Genomic DNA, 17,064 nt, shown 5'->3' with positions numbered 1-17,064 from the left:
AAGTGTAATATTTCATGTTACTCTGAGTCATAAAATCCTCCAAAGAAAATTAATTTTTATTGAAGTCCTAAATAAATGAGGCAGAGGAGTTGAGTCTTAACTTAATTGTGGGATATCATGAAAATTAGAAATCTTGACTGGGTAGTATAATACAAGCCATAGCTCTTGATATAAATTTTATAACTAATTTTTTTTCCTGGATGATGTAAATTATTTTTGCCCTACTGGGAATATCTGATTTGCCTTTGTCTAATGTTGTTAAATGTGTATTCGCTGTACCTTTCTATGACTTTGTTTCCAGGGCACATTAATTTTGCTCTGCTGTTGTGATTGAATTGTTACAGAAAATACCAGAAATAATTATTATGATGAGGCATACATATCACTTTTTAAGTATACTCTTTTAATTTAGGATATTTTTGAGTGTCGAACTTGTGGCTTGCTGGAGTCTCTCTGTTGTTGCACGGAATGTGCAAGGGTTTGTCATAAAGGCCACGATTGCAAGTGAGTACAATCTTGTTTACTCTAATATTATAAACTGCTTGGGTGTGTATTTCCACATGAAAATAATTTATACCAAGTCATATTTTGTTCCATGATTTAGAAAGCAGAAGTTTTATCAACTTTTGCCCTCTTTAAGCCAGTTTATGTGTTAAAACATGGTTCTTGATTTAAAGTGTCCTTTGAGATAAATGTTTGTTCTTTAAATAACAGTAGGCTAATATGCACAGGAACTGTGATCATACAGTGTGACTAGGATCAGATTCATCTTTTGAGATACAGCTACAGGATGACATTGTCTGTATGCAGACTTACGTCCCCTGTAGCACGATTTTAAGAGAATCATAGTGACTGTTTGGCCTGTACTTCATTTATATCATAAACTAAGTGCAACAACCTTTCAGTTCAGCAGTATATTTACCATGACGAGTCTGTTCTCACAGGTTTAAGAAGCAGTAAAATACCCTGGCACTAACATTTGCCATGTGCCTCCGTCTTGCAGGGACATCAGCTGTAACTGCTGCAGCTGCTTAGATAATTGTAGTTGAGGGAATTGGTTGGTAAAAACCATCTATTCTGGTTTAAAATAAATAATTATGTAGGACAGGTGGAAAATTATTATAGGTACTGTATTGATATTTATGATTTTCATTAAAAGAATTCTGGCTATTTGTCTTCTTATTCTAGACATCTAAAAGTGATAGTCTTTATTCATTCATTGCTTACTGAGTACACTCACTGTGCGAGAAGCTGTGGTGATGGTGGACAGGATCTTCCCTGTCTCGTCAGAGGACACAAGCGAGAAATGTCTGCCCACAAGGATTTGGGGGTTAATTAGGTGTACATAGGAAGGCCACTTAAACTGAACTGGGGCTGTGAGGAAATAGGGAAGACATTCCAGTAGGAGTGACTATACTCGAGTCAGTGAGAGCACACCCCTTCTCAGGAGAGTTTAGTGTTGCTTTATAGACTTCATAGCACTAAGCAGTCCTTCTCGTTATGTATATGTTAAAAGTTGCACTTTGTATTTCAAAATCAACAACAAGGCTTTTGTTTGGTTTCAATGAGTTACGCTTTCATAATTTCAATATAGACCTTTGTCTTTTTAAAAAAGTTTTTGTACTTGTGTGTGAATTCTTTATAGACTCAAACGGACATCACCGACAGCCTACTGTGATTGTTGGGAGAAATGTAAATGTAAAACTCTAATTGCTGGACAGAAATCTGCTCGTCTCGATCTGCTTTATCGCCTGCTCACTGCTACTAATCTGGTCACCCTGCCAAACAGCAGGCAAGTGGGCTTTTTAGGACACAAAAGAGGTTGAAAAAGCACAGCCCATCTAAGTAGTCTCTCCCCACCCCGCCCGCACTCAGGCTCACAGCACTGCTCTGTTTTGCAGGGGAGAGCACCTCTTGCTCTTCCTGGTGCAGACGGTCGCCAGGCAGACGGTGGAGCACTGCCAGTACAGACCTCCTCGGATCAGGGAGGACCGTAACCGAAAAACGGCCAGTCCAGAGGGTGAGTGGGTTTGACAGTTGCTACACATATGAAAAGCAGGTGTTTATTTTTGTCTTGCCCACAATTTCTTTTTCTCTTTAGATTCAGATATGCCTGATCACGATTTAGAGCCCCCAAGGTTTGCCCAGCTCGCACTGGAGCGTGTGCTGCAGGACTGGAATGCGTTAAAATCTATGATTATGTTTGGGTCACAGGAGAATAAGGACCCGTATGTATTCATTCATTTTTTTTAAGATTCATGTATGTCCCATATTGGTGTAGGCGATCACAGTGCATTCTGTCCTTCCTTCCCCGTCCAGCCTGAGTGCCAGCAGCAGGATAGGCCACCTTCTGCCAGAAGAACAAGTGTACCTCAACCAGCAAAGTGGCACAATTCGGCTGGACTGCTTCACTCACTGCCTTATAGTCAAGTGTACAGCAGACATCTTGGTAAGTCCTTTGAACGGTATTTACAGACACATGAAAAGGATGTTTTCCTACAATTTAACTAGTTAAAACTAAGAAGTACTCATGGCTCTAATTAAGCAGTACATTAAGGCGGGGGTGATTTCAATGTCTCAGTTAACAGCAGAAGCTCCTTTCATTCTAAACTGTGTGAATTGACACAATTTTATACAACAGTATAAAAATGTTGAGAGAATTGTTCAAAATTAATGGTAACTCAGTGAAAACTCTTAAGTACTCTTTTTTGCTGTGGAATTAGAAAAGAATATAAAGCATAAAACCCAGTGCTGGTGAGGTTATGGTAGAAAGAACACTCACACTATGGGATGGCATGGCCTTTGGTCCTCTTTTGGAAAACAGCTTAGCAGTGTCAAGAGCTGTAGAAGCATCACTGCTCTCAGAACTTGTCCTAAGGAAATAATTTATGATGTGAGAGAGAAAATCATGTCATAGAATAGTATAAAATTAAAAATGGAAATATTTTATGGATCCAGTAGTGGTGGACTGATGAATCAAATTACAGTTAATCCTCTTACTGAAATGTACTGTAGCAATTTAAAAATAAGGGTTATTTTAAGTAACATTTAAAAAAACAAAATAACATGAAATTGGGTCTTCTCTGTAATACCTACATGATAGACTATGCATAGAAATGAGACTAGAAAGTAATAATAGTGGTTAAGTGAGAGGGATGGGATTATGAGTTTATTAATGTAAATACTTGAGTTGACTTGGCTGCTTCCGAAAGCCCCCTGTCATAAGTGAAACCTGTCTTCCTCGCACTTGACGTATTTGTATTGTCCTTCCAAGTATTAATTGCTATGCACAGGACTATGAGACTATGCCTCCAACCAACTGAGGCACATCAGCAAGAGCCATCTTTTCCATTTATTTGATGGTTTCTGTCACTAGACTGCAAGCTCATTGAGTCAGAAAATTTGGAACCTAAAACGTTCAAGAAATCAGACACTTGAGAGACTTCTAGGTCAAGCACTGTGGTCGGCATATGGCACAAACGAATCACTGACTTTGTAAAAGTTTTGCTTAAATGTATTTTGAAACTGAGAAGGTGTTAGAACTTTTTATTTCATGAATGTCTAAACAGCTTTTAAGGTGTAGCAGTGGTAATAGACTGATTACAGTTTTTTAAAGCTTCTAGACACTCTGCTAGGTACCCTAGTGAAAGAACTCCAGAACAAATACACGCCTGGGCGTCGGGAAGAGGCCATCGCTGTGACAATGAGGTTTTTGCGTTCAGTGGCGAGAGTTTTTGTCATTCTTAGTGTGGAAATGGCTTCATCCAAAAAGAAAAAGTAAGGCATTCTTTTTGATTTCGGCTTTAATAGTGTTCTGCATAAATTTTTTGTGAAAAAGATAACATGATGTATATGAAAGGATTCATGAAAGATTCCAACACTGTCCTTTTTGCTTCAGCAACTTTATTCCGCAGCCAATTGGGAAATGCAAGCGGGTGTTCCAGGCACTGCTGCCTTACGCGGTGGAGGAGCTGTGCAATGTGGCCGAGTCGCTCATCGTTCCTGTCCGAATGGGGATTGCACGCCCCACCGCGCCTTTTACCCTGGCTAGTACCAGCATCGACGCCATGCAGGGCAGTGAGGAGCTGTTTTCAGTGGAACCCCTGCCGCCACGACCCTCTTCTGACCAGTCTAGCAGGTAAATTTCTACCTGATAATAGACGCTGATTAATTCTTGCTCTGGAAATGTCATGTTTGCCTTACCAGAACCTTTCCATAAACATTCAGCTGATGTACACGATCATTTGTATCACAAATTGTAAAGTTTTACTTTGTAACTTGTGAAGGCACTGTAAAAATTATGCATGTATCTCCATGTTTAACCGACGACATACAGTTGGAGTTTTGTTTTTCATTTGGAAAGGCACGCTTTTATTATGCCAATAAAGTAGTCTGAAAAGAAAGGTTACTTAAGACTTTCTTTCATAGATGACATTAGTTCCTGTTCTTACCTTTAAATGAGAGCTGTTGGAAGGCCAAGTTGAAGAATGAAAAGATAGAACTTTCTCCATATCCAAAGTCTTGGGCTGGTGGGGCAAATTATATATAAACTAAATAAAAGTCAGAATGATGGTTTTTTTTTTTTTAAATGTAATATAATTTTTATTTAATTCTTGTTCAAGTACAGGTTTCTGTCTTATAATCCCAACCCTGCCCGCCCCCCACCCTGATGGGTTTTAAATATTCTCTAAAACAGCCATATTAACTAGGATAGGGCTAAAACAACTCGGTAATAAAATGTTTCTAGTTAACAAAGCTATTTAAATTTCATTCATCTTTTCTTTTTTTTTTTATCCTCACCCAATAGAGGGGCGGGGAAGGGAGAGAGAGGGAGGGAGGGAGAGAAACATCGATGAGAGAGAGAAGCTTTGAATGGGATACCTCTTGTACACACCCCAACTGAGGAGCAAACCTGCAGCCCAGTTATATGATCTGACTGAAATTGAACCCATGACCTTTCTTTTGGTCCACTAGATGGCGCTCCGACCAACTGAGGCCCATCAGCAAGGGCCATCTTTTCCATTTATTTGATAGTTTCTGTCACTAGACCGAAAGGTCATTGAGTCAGAAAATTTGGAAACTAAAATGTTCTAGTATATTTTTATTTAGCACAGTGCTTCTCAGACTTTCATGTACATGCAAATCACTTGGGTTTTTATTTAAATGCAGAGGCTGGCTCTGGAGGTCTAGGTGGGCCCTGAGATTCTGAATTTCTTATGAACTGTCAGAATTCCGAAGCTGCCTGTTTAGGGGCTACACTTTGGAGTTACAAGGCTCTGGAGATATGTTTTTTAATCATTAAACCCCCCTTTTAAAATCACCATTTGTCCTGCCCCCCCCCGCCCCCCCAATACCCTCTTCCACCTCCTCACCCCTGCAGTTACCACACTGTTGTCCGTGTCCATGCGTTCTTTCTCTCCAAGGCTCCAGGGCTCTTTGGAAAACACTTGTTTATTTAGTTTTCTCAAGTCTGGTTTTCTTACTGTGTGTATGTTACAGTGTTTCTATAAAGCTCTTTAAAACCTAAAGACCCTTCATCCTCTTCTGGACATCCGTGTGTTACTGAGGATGGCCTGCTTTAGTATTGGGACAGCTGCCAAGTCTTAGTCGCTGAATTTCATCGGGGTTGAGGTTGAGTATCTACTCTCTCACTGTTCGTATTCCTCCATATGCCAGTGTATGTGCGCCAGCTCTTCCTTCACTATCAGGCCCATAGGGTGCCCTGGACTCTGAATCCAGGTTTGTCTGCCTCTTCCATGGCAGCCTGGTCAACTGATGTGCTTCTAGGATTTGCTGAAAACTGTTAGAAATTAGGCTACACATTTTCAGACTTGCCAGATATATACCCTACTGTCCAAAGGTTCTGCTAGTGAAATCCTCTTGGACTCCTGTGATACTCCTGATTCTTATATCCTGCCAGGAACCCCCAGTTACTTACATGATCCTACCTTGTTAATTCTTTGTGCACTTCCCTTGGTTTTATTTCAGAACATACAATTTTAAACAAATTTTGGAATCATCTCAAAAGAGTATCCATGAGCCTATTCCTGTTTTGTTTTGTTTTTTAATCCTCAGTGGAGGAATTGGGGCAGGCTCCTTAGCTTTTTTTTTTAAATTGCTTTTGAGAGGGTAAAAGAGAAAGAAACATTGATGTGAGAGAGAAACACTGACTGGTTTGCCTTCTCATACACACCCCAACCAGGGGTGGAACCTGCAGCCTGGGTATGTGCCCTGCCCGGGAATCAAACCCACAAGCTTCAGTCCTCTGGACAGCACTCCAGCCAGCTGAGCCACACCAGCCAGGGCCTACTGAGTTTTAACATTCTGTTACCTTGCCCTGTTCCTTAGTTTCTTTATTAAAGTATTGTGCACTCTTAAGCTCTCCTCTTTAGTCCATTTCCTCTTGGTGTAGTCTTAGGCCAACCTCTCACGTCTTTCCAGAAGGAGACCCTACTTCATAATGGCCAGATAGCAGTGCTGATGTTTCACACTGCTGCTGTAATTAGAAGACCTTGATTATAATTAGTACAATCAGGGAGTATTTGACCAATGTTCCAAGCATGTTTTAAATAAAACATAAACACTTGACCAGTTTCTGGGATTTCTCTTGTTTTGAATGATAGATAGTGTTTATCACTCTATTGAGTATAAATTCTTAAGTTTAGTAGTTTTTCTTTTTCTGTTATTTCCTCCCATTTTTTAAAACTCTTATGTGCTTTCTAAATAACCCGTGTCTATCTCTGTGCCTCATATAATTAATTGTTCCTGAGATGTTGGCATGAACTAGGAACTTTCCTAAGTATTATAGGTGTTTACCTGAGTTTTCCCAATAACTGGCAGATTCCACAATCAATCTCTCTTCACCCAGCCATGGCTGATGGAGATTAGGTCTCTTGAAATCTATTCCCCTATCTTGGATTTATGTTTGGCTTCCTGCACTTGAAGGGGACAGAAGAGAGGATTGTATGATGCACCCTCCTATTTTGCTTAGGCCCCAGGCTGTCTTCTGTGAAAACTGGGGCTCCTTTAACCCCTCCAGCCTGAGATACACATTGCTTTGTGAAGGCGGAGTGTCTCAGTTGATGACTCTTCACGTGTGACTGGTTTGATCTTGTTTTTCACAGCAGCTGCAGTAAGGACATAGCAGTGTAAACATTCAGAGGTCCTTTAACCTTTTTTAGACTGTGTTTTAAAATCTGTGAGTAAAGGATAATCTTTAGATCACAGGGTAATTTAGCAGCCCTCTGCATGTTAAATTGCATTCTGGTTCTCTCTCTTTTTTTGTGACAGAGGCATCTGTCCTTTCTTGGCTGTTTCTCAGTCTAATTTTCAGGGAAGTGACACTCTTTTGCAACCCCCTTTCATTATAATTCTATTTTAATATCATACTTTAGAACTGATGTCTTTTCCCCCCGTTCACACCCAAGCCAGTCAAAAGTCAGTGAGCTGGGGCAAGAGAGGCGATGTCAGGTCTCTTAAGGAGTGATTGTGTGTTGGAAGCACACTTCATGAACGGCGGCTGCTGCTCTTGGAGCCCTGGAGGTTGTTGAGGGTTGCCAGTGTTGAAAGCGGTGGAAAGGGAAAAGCCTCCCTTTAGACTGTTTCAATGGAAGGGCTCATGAAAAGTACATGCATTAATGCAGATTTGGATTGACTTACTAAAAGGAAAAACAGTTCTGAGATTTACGAGATACATCTTTACGATAAAATAATTTCTTTGGAGTTTATGTTTTCTGAGAGACTAGATTAATTATTACTGGTTTCCAAGAATTACTTGGTCAGATTTAAAAAGCGTCCTGGCAAGGGAATCCCATGGAACGACACTGGATGCTGGAGGGGCGGCAGCTGTGGGCGCTCCTGACCGCTCTTTCCTTCCAGCTCCAGCCAGTCCCAGTCGTCCTACATCATCCGGAACCCACAGCAGAGGCGCATCAGCCAGTCCCAGCCTGTTCGGGGCAGAGACGAAGAGCAGGATGACATTGTGTCAGCAGATGTGGAAGAGGTAGTTGTAACGGTTTCAGTGGTGGTGGATGAGAGGCCTTTACTTGGGCGGGAAGGAGGGGGGAGTAGTCACTGTAAGTTTTAGTAATAGTAGCTTGCAACTATTAAATGTGTTTGTTACCAGGCTTTTGCTATATGTTCTCATTTGTAGTTATATATGTTTAAAAATTTTAATAGTGCTTAATTTACTGGGTAATAGGAAGTTGGAAACATAAAATTGTATTTACCTATTAAGGGATAATAGAAAAGAGACTTAATGTTAAAAACAGTTTTGGTGGTTTGGGGCCAATGTATTTGAAGTAAAATACTGCATATGTATTTTTTAGGTAAATTTTATAATGGCAGACATTTTAAAAAATTTACACTCCACACAATTTGTTACACTTCTAATCTTGAGGTTCTGCATATGGGCAGTAATTATAAACTTGGAGATAGGTCAACATAATTTCTGGTAGCAAATCGTAACCCTCAGATGAAGAGTCCCTTTATTTAGGGACCCTTGTGTTTTCATTTACCGACTGCTGTGGAGGAACGTGGGCAGGGAAGTGGGTTTGCATGTGCTGTGATTGCCTACAAATAAGGTTCTGGTTTAGGTTGAGGTGGTGGAGGGTGTGGCTGGAGAAGAGGATCATCACGACGAACAGGAAGAACATGGGGAAGAAAATGCTGAGGCCGAGGGGCAGCACGACGAGCATGACGAAGACGGTATGCAGGACGTTGGAGAGGTCACTCAGTGTGAGGGAACCAGCCACCTTGGCTCGAAGGGGGAGACTAGAATGGAGAACAGCCCCATTGGCCGTAGAGGGTGAAAGATGGGCGACGTGGTTTCTGCCAGGGGGGCCTGTAGTGTCTTCTTCAAATTTTAGGAAATAATGTGGTGTGTGTATACCCATATGTACAAGTATACGTATATAAGTATATATAAAATAATTTATCCTCTTCTTCCTCTTTACCTTTTGGTTTGCCACTTCAGTTTTTTAAAGGCTTTTAGAAATTAAAATAATTTATAACCAATATTATGAGACATTGGGAAATGAGGGAGAAGAGAAGTGACCCGCAGTGCCACCCGTACACTCGCAGTCTGTGTGCCTCTCACAGGTCTACCTGCACCGCCATTCCTGCGCGTGTCTTAGATGCTGCATGTCTGCATAGGAAAGTTTTCTGACTTTTTCACTCCTGATAGCCATTTTGGTCTTTTTGCTACACAGCCAACTTAACCATTCTTGTCAGTAGCCATATGATAGACTTTTTTGGAACCAGCCTTCTTGTGGTATAACTGACATACAGTAAATATATCATTTTGTGTGTTTTGATATGTGTATATACCGTGAAATATGAAGACTAGACATTTTTAACTTCCTTCCCCTTTTGTGAGCCCAGCATGTGGAACAGATGAGAATGAAGCAGTGGACCTAGCCCAGAGCGGTGCCCACTGGCCAAAGTCCTCCTGCTCGACCCTTTTTTATGTAGGGCTCTGCAGGACAGATTTGGAATTGCTGTGTAAGAATCCACTAAGTACCATAATTTACCTAGGCACCCTTTCCTGCTGCGGAGGCAGTTAGGCTCACTGGAGTGTAGTTACCACTTCTCTCGGCCCTTTCTCCCCCTTCCTTAGTTCCCTCCCTTATGATACTCTGGCTTATGGGACCTAGTCTGGATCCACAGTGAGTTTGTACTTCTTGTTTCCTGTTTAAATATATCTGCTAGGGAGTGACATGGAACTGGACCTGTTGGCAGCAGCTGAAACGGAAAGTGACAGTGAAAGTAATCATAGCAACCAAGACAATGCTAGTGGGCGCAGAAGCGTTGTCACTGCAGCAACTGCCGGCTCAGAAGCGGGTATGTTACCTTCTCCTAGCAACTTCCTTACTGATGCTAAGGCCGTGTGTGTGTGTGTGTTCGGCGTGAATTTGTTACACTGTACTCTGTATGCTAGGCACAAGGGTGACTAAACCTTTTTATAACTTTATCCTTTTACCTTAGAGATGTTAGTAAAGAAGGTATTATTTTAATGACTTTTGTTTTTCTGTTGTTTTAAATGTATTTTAAGGTTCATTTAAAAGAGTTCTTTCGTAATTAAACTATTTTAGTGATGTACTTTGTGGACTGTTGAATATAGTCTGCCATTCTATTTAATGTATATGTTTTTCTGAATGAGAGGTTACACTGTAGTTTTAAATATCAACAGACTCACAATGGTTTTGGTTTTAAAAATTAAAAATTTAGGTGCAAGCAGTGTTCCTGCCTTCTTTTCTGAAGATGATTCACAGTCAAATGACTCGAGTGATTCTGATAGCAGCAGCAGTCAGAGTGACGACATAGAACAGGAGACCTTTATGCTCGACGAGCCTTTAGAGAGAACCACGAACAGCTCCCATGCCAACGGTGCTGCCCAGGCTCCCCGTTCCATGCAGTGGGCTGTCCGCAACACCCAGCACCAGCGGGCAGCCAGCACAGCCCCTTCCAGCACGTCCACGCCAGCAGGCGAGTCTGAAAACTTGGTATTCCTAAGAGTGCTTAATAGGTATTTTTGGAAAGTATGCATGTTCATCTGGAGAACAAATAGTTTCATAATAGTTTTCTATTTTGCTGAGGTCAAATATGAAAAGTTATTTATATAAGCTTATATATAGAAGGGTTTCTCAATTTTTGTAACATTACCACCTTAGGCTAAATAATTGTTTATAGTAATTGTGCATTGCAGAATGATTAGCTACATCCATTAGCAACCCCTCGCCCTGGTGTGACAACCAAAAATGTTGGCATACGTTGCTAAAAGTCACTCCTTTGTAGGGGCAGTGGCAAAGTTGCCTCTGGTTGAGAACATTGTATTAATTCTTGTCTCCCTCATCATTCCCCTTCCTAAATTAGTATGCCTTAAACAGCAGAAGTATCTGCTTTTACCACATTTTGCTGTTTTGCTATTACCACATTTGCAAATGCAATTGATCTTTTAGCATTCTTAAATATATACAGTACTTGAGAAACATCGTTAGCCACTGACATTAGCTTATTGTGCTTGTCCCTTTTTCCTTACAGCAAGTTCAGCAGGCTTGATTTATATCGATCCTTCAAACTTACGCCGGAGTGGTACTATCAGCACGAGTGCTGCAGCTGCAGCAGCTGCACTGGAAGCTAGCAATGCCAGCAGCTACTTAACATCTGCAAGCAGTTTAGCCAGGGCTTATAGCATTGTCATCAGACAGATCTCAGACTTGATGGGCCTTATTCCCAAGTATAATCATCTAGTGTACTCGCAGATTCCAGCAGCTGTGAAACTGACTTACCAAGATGCCGTAAACTTACAGGTATGAAACCACTGAAAAGTTACTCATTCAGATACACTTTTTGGCTGTCAGTTATGAGAATTCCAGTATAATGCGAATTAACGTTACATTTAAATGTTTACATAATAATTACTATAGTTAAGTCCTCACTTAACGTCGTGGATAGGTCCTGCGACTTTAAGCAAACGAAACCAGTTTTATGATAGGCTAATTGATAGAAACAAGAGTTACATTCCTACAGCATCACATCAGTGAACTGACATTATTTAAGGACCTGCTGTATATCAAATTTAACTTTTATTTGGGTAGTTTTAACTATTTCAGTTTGGTTTTCACAGTTTTAACTATTTTAGTTTGGTCTTCATAGAACTATGTAGAAGAAAAACTTATACCCACTTGGAACTGGATGGTCAGTATTATGGATTCTACTGAAGCTCAATTACGTTATGGTTCTGCATTAGCATCTGCTGGTGACCCGGGACATCCAAATCATCCTCTTCATGCTTCTCAGAATTCAGCGCGAAGAGAGAGGATGACCGCACGAGAAGAGGCTAGTTTACGGACCCTTGAAGGCAGACGGTATGAAAGTCTTCATGTTTATGTTTAGAAAGAACCCTTGTATTCCAGAAAGTTTTTTTATATCAGACCTTGCTCTGTTGGGAAGGAGCAAGAGTTACTAACATTACTACTTTTTAAATTGTGTACCTGAAGCAATACAAATTAGTTATAATCCAGGCTATTTAAAAAAATCATTTGTATTATAGGAATCTAATACTAAATATGTGGTCATTTTTGAGGGGTTGGTTTACATCCATGCCTTATTATTTCCAACCCCCGCCCACCTTTCCCCCTTGAAAGACTTATTTTGACCATTATTGAATATGAATGTTCTTTGTACTCAGGAGGGGAAAGTCTGTATAATTACCAGTGCTGCTCTGTGGTTTTTCAAATCACATTTCTTTTACCTGCTGAATCATAAAGAACGTTTCTTTGTGGATATGTTGTGTTTTCTACTCGGTTACAAAATGACCGTTTTCAGGACTAGGAATCAGGTGGAACATTGGTCAGTGAAACAGTGGCAGTGCCGTGAGGTGAAAGTGCCGAACCTGAAGTCGGAGTCCTGGGGTTTGGTTCTAGCTCTGGCTCAGGCTGCACAGCCTTGCCTCTCGGGGAGGGGTCACAAAGCAGGAAGGACGGGGGTGTAGGAGACTGCCTAGGAAACTGGGCACGATGACAGTGGGAGCCTACAGAAGAGGGGTTGGTTGCTGAACTGAAGCGGGGCAATCAAGGTCAGGAAGGGGGCTTTGAACCCATGTGGATAGAGTTGAGGGCCTTGCTGAGGGATGGGGCAAAAAGAAGCAGAAATTACTTTTAGATTTTTAGACTTTGATTCTGAATAATAGGAAAATAAAGAGAAAATCCTAGAGGAGTAGAATGTACATACATACTTGCTTTTTGAACTTGTTGAGAACTGGAAGAGAATATAAAACTGAATGCCTGGCAGAGAGGTCTGGAGCAAAGGCAGGGTTTTGGAGGCCCTAGGAAGCCTGCTCCACGCACAACACGCACACGCCTTGTTTTCATTAGGTCAGTCTACCCTGAAGAATAGTTTTGATAAGATCTTCATTGGTGACATGGTTCTTCCTTTTTCTCTTGCTCTAATATAACAGCTTTATTGAGATATAGTTCATGTACCATATAATTCTCCCATTTAAAGTGTATAGGTCCATAGTTTTGAGTATATTCAGAGCTGTGCACAACCATCACAGTTAATTTTGGGATACTTGATATCCACAAGACACTCTATGCCTATTAGCAGTCATCCCTCCCATTTTCTCCTACCTTTTAACCCTAAGCAACCACTGATTTCCTCCTCTCTGTCTCTATAGATTTGCCTATTCTGGATATTGCACATAGATGGAGTCATATATGTGGTCTTTTGTGTCTGGCTTCTTTTACTTAGCATGATGGTTTTAAGGTTCATCCATGTTGTTATACAAAGAGCTGAGGCCCGAGACAAACCCCAGCATACTGCTTGCCAGTTCCAAAGAAGTGGCCCAGATGACTGGCTGTGAAAGACTTGGGTTCGTTAGGAATTAACGCATGCCCTGGTGTGGTGGCTGGCCAGTGAAGTTTTCTGTGACACAGGCTTTTCAGCACAGGGTTATATAGAGAGTACAGAAAACAAAGCAGACAGGGCAGGGGGAGACACTTGGTCACATTCAAGCTGTGTGAGATGAAAACACTAGCTATTTTTCAGTTTAGGGTCCAAGCTCACATCTATAAGCAATTCCTCTTTGGCTGCTTCTTGACCAGCAAGCTGGCCAGGCTCACAGTCAGTCTTGCAGTCCACTTACAGATGGTGTTTATCATATTTTCATGTAACAGCAGCTTGTTCTGTGGATATATCACCTGAGAGCTTAGAAATGCAAATTTCGAGGCCTTACTGCGGGGGTGGCACCAGCTATCTGTTTTACCAAGGCCCCAGTTGATTCTGATGGATGCTGAAGTTTGAGACCGTCATCTTAGGGAAGGAGTTCTGCTGGCCCAATGATACCAGAATTCCTTTTCTGTAGGAAAGATCTAAAGAAGAGCCATGGCCTTAATTGGTTTTTATTTATGGATAGTTTGAGTGCTTAATTTTGCATATTTATGATAGTGGCAAACTTCATGTTTGAGGTTTTTTGGTAAACACTTCCATTTCTTTTTATTTCTGTAGACGTGCCACATTGCTTTCTGCTCGCCAAGGAATGATGTCTGCTCGAGGGGACTTCCTAAATTATGCTCTGTCTCTGATGCGGTCTCATAATGATGAGCATTCGGATGTCCTTCCAGTTCTGGATGTTTGCTCACTGAAGCATGTAGCATATGTTTTCCAAGCCCTTATATATTGGATTAAAGCAATGAATCAACAGACAACATTGGATACACCTCAACTGGAACGCAAAAGGTATCCATACTTGCCATGAGGTTGGTTTAAGAAATACTTCCTTGCTCAGTGTGGTCTTTATTAGTACATCGTTGACTTTTGGAGTAAGAGGAACAGCACTGCAGAACATACCATGCAGGAAAGTGGGCTCGAGTTTATCTAGCCTTTCGCCATAGCTGCTTCTCACTTAAAACAAGAAACCTGAGGATTCAGTTAAGCTTTACGTTTGAGATAGTTTGACCTGGTAGGTCGTGTTTTCTGCTAGAATTTAGGTAACCACTCACTGTTTCTTGGTGTGATTAGCTTTTTACTTCTACTTAAGTCTTACTTTGTGATTGTAGTACATTTGGCTGGTTAGTCTACCATTCCCAGAGTCTGAAACTGTATCACAATGTTTGAAATTGGTCAAATACTTAACAAACCTTTTCAGTGTTTTTTGCTTGTAGTTCCCATCATCTTTGCTTCTGTTCAGAGTAGACAAATATTTCACGTAAAACAAATCATTTGTCTTTTTGAAGGACACGAGAACTCTTGGAACTGGGTATTGACAATGAAGATTCAGAACATGAAAATGATGACGACACCAACCAAAGTTAGTGCACAGAACACCCGCTAGTCCACCTCGAGGGTGGCTGCCTCAGTAGTTCCCCTTCGAGCTTTTTAACGTCATTATTTTCTGTCTGGGTGGGGATTTCTCTTTTCTTCTCTGTGTCCCATTTCTCGCCTTTTCTGTCCATCTTTCCTTATACATTCCTGCATTATTTGCTTCATAAATAAGGATGATTAAAGGAATGTTACGAACTTTTCAACAGTTTTTTTCTGAACAATCTTTGTATTTCTCCTGTACATTTCTCTCGGTTTGAGGTTAACTTTACTCTTACGTGTGTAGGCATTACATTAAAATCTTTGTTAATTTTTTAATAGAAAGTTTTCTTTTTAAAAATTAATAGTTTATTTATTTATTTTTAGAGGGGGAGGGAGGGAGAAAGTGAAGGAGAGAAACACCAATATGTGGTTGCCTCTATGCACCCCCAGCTGGGAACCTCGCCTGCAACCCAGGCATGTACCTTGATGGGGAATCAAACCAGTGACCCTTTGGTTCACAGGCTGGCATTCAATCCACTGAGCCTCACCAGCCAGGGCTGTTTGTTAATATTGATGCAAAATAGATTTAGTCAGGTAAATGAGAAATGCCAGTTGTAACTCCAAAATATCAAGCTCTGTAACAGTAATGCAATAAAAAGAAAATACTCCAAATTCAAGAAAGTTTTGGGATCTTCTATAGTCTATCTATTTGTAGTTATCAGCTATTATTTCAAGTGGAATTTAAAAAAATTTTTTAAATGGGGTTAGGTATTCCACTTGACACTTATTATCAGCTAGAACTTCTAGTCAGCTCCGGAAGAGACAACGGACCTAACTGGTAGATTTTGAGAACCCAGCCACTGCTTACTAATGTTTTCACAGCACACTTTAAGCACTGCTCAAAGTTCCACACGAGTCGGTGTGCTGACTTCCTATCAGGGTTCATAAGTGCCCAGAGATTTCCTTGTTCACCTTCTTATAGAGGAAGCAGAACTTAACAAGCAAGCAAATGCTCAAATTTCAGCCTCTGACCATCCCCTCTTTTTGGAGTCATGTGTGAGCCAGGTCCTGAATATGCTAGGAACCTACCTGTATTCAACCTGTATTCAGATCTCAATCTCTAGAGAGATAAAGGAGAGGCTGTGGGAAACTTCTGTGTAATACAAAATGGAGCAATATTTGTTACAGCCAATATTTTTTTGGTAAATTCTTATTGTTATTTAAAAGATGTAAAATTTATTATTGTAACCCCTTTAAACTGCTAATATTTTAAGTTATCACTTTAAAATATTATCAAAATTTTGGACTATTAACTGGTTTTCTTTCGAGTGGCATTCAAATTTATAAAGTGGTAATGAGGATTTTGGATTGAGCCAGATTAAGGTATTTTTATCCTTTCCATTAATTAAATGATTTTTCTAAAAACCAAACATTTTCTCTATGTTTAGGTGCTGCTTTGAATGATAAGGATGATGACTCTCTTCCTGCAGAAACTGGCCAAAACCACCCATTTTTCCGGCGCTCAGACTCCATGACGTTTCTCGGGTGCATACCCCCAAATCCGTTTGAAGTGCCTCTGGCTGAAGCCATCCCCTTGGCTGATCAGCCACATCTGTTGCAGGTAATTTAAACGAACTAACTGTTCTCAAGGTTTCTTTTCAATTGACTTTATTTTTTTCAAGTGTTCAATGTAACTAGAATGTTTCTGCTAAAATTGCAGCCAAATGCTAGAAAGGAGGACCTTTTTGGCCGTCCCAGTCAGGGTCTTTATTCTTCATCTGCCAGTAGTGGGAAATGCTTGATGGAGGTTACAGTGGATAGAAACTGCCTTGAGGTAAGATAGTAAAAACCTTTGTAATACAGTATTTGTGAATGGCACTTGTCCCCAGCAAACAGGTGTTTGGAAATGCATTAATTCAGAATATTATGTTTCCCCAAATAATGGAAGTACCAGAAATTCCTGTTTTATGACAATAACAGGAATTCAAGCTGTTTCATTAGCCTGTTTTGAGACGACTTCCCTGTGTAAGGTTGCTCCGTCTGTAAAATGGTCGTTTGCACGTGCTCTCCCTACTTCACAGTTGATTGTTGCCGTGCTCTTGAAAGTTTGTTGATGTGTATGTAAAAGTACACATTTTATATATCTGAGCATGTATAATATTAGCTTGAAACTTCCTGTGTCTGGAATGCAAATAAATGGCAAATAAATAATAGCATTATTTATTGAATAATTCTATTTGTTGGGCACTGCCTCAGTCTTTA

General features: G+C 40.6%; 1 protein-coding gene across 8 annotated transcripts in view; it reads left to right on the top strand.

Moving 5' to 3' along the window:
* The window catches only part of UBR5 (ubiquitin protein ligase E3 component n-recognin 5), a 118,695-nt gene that overhangs the window by 80,811 nt on the left and 20,820 nt on the right, over window positions 1–17,064 (top strand). For all 8 annotated transcript variants that reach the window (XM_037048311.1, XM_037048308.1, XM_037048310.1 and 5 more), the window contains exons 28-44: window positions 413–504; window positions 1,646–1,792; window positions 1,902–2,020; window positions 2,102–2,228; window positions 2,320–2,449; window positions 3,617–3,777; window positions 3,899–4,138; window positions 7,879–8,002; window positions 8,595–8,706; window positions 9,709–9,840; window positions 10,228–10,485; window positions 11,041–11,309; window positions 11,656–11,867; window positions 14,008–14,238; window positions 14,736–14,809; window positions 16,251–16,423; window positions 16,523–16,636. In XM_037048311.1, the coding sequence (XP_036904206.1) occupies window positions 413–504; window positions 1,646–1,792; window positions 1,902–2,020; window positions 2,102–2,228; window positions 2,320–2,449; window positions 3,617–3,777; window positions 3,899–4,138; window positions 7,879–8,002; window positions 8,595–8,706; window positions 9,709–9,840; window positions 10,228–10,485; window positions 11,041–11,309; window positions 11,656–11,867; window positions 14,008–14,238; window positions 14,736–14,809; window positions 16,251–16,423; window positions 16,523–16,636 (2,715 nt within the window). The remainder of the gene's footprint in view (window positions 1–412; window positions 505–1,645; window positions 1,793–1,901; window positions 2,021–2,101; window positions 2,229–2,319; window positions 2,450–3,616; window positions 3,778–3,898; window positions 4,139–7,878; window positions 8,003–8,594; window positions 8,707–9,708; window positions 9,841–10,227; window positions 10,486–11,040; window positions 11,310–11,655; window positions 11,868–14,007; window positions 14,239–14,735; window positions 14,810–16,250; window positions 16,424–16,522; window positions 16,637–17,064) is intronic.

The sequence above is a fragment of the Sturnira hondurensis genome, unplaced genomic scaffold (genome assembly GCF_014824575.4).
Source record: "Sturnira hondurensis isolate 20B ecotype Veracruz unplaced genomic scaffold, ASM1482457v3 Scaffold0006413, whole genome shotgun sequence".
In the NCBI taxonomy this organism is placed as follows: Eukaryota; Metazoa; Chordata; class Mammalia; order Chiroptera; family Phyllostomidae; genus Sturnira; species Sturnira hondurensis.
Note: the sequence above shows the minus strand (reverse complement) of the source record. Positions and strands in the feature narration are given on the sequence as shown.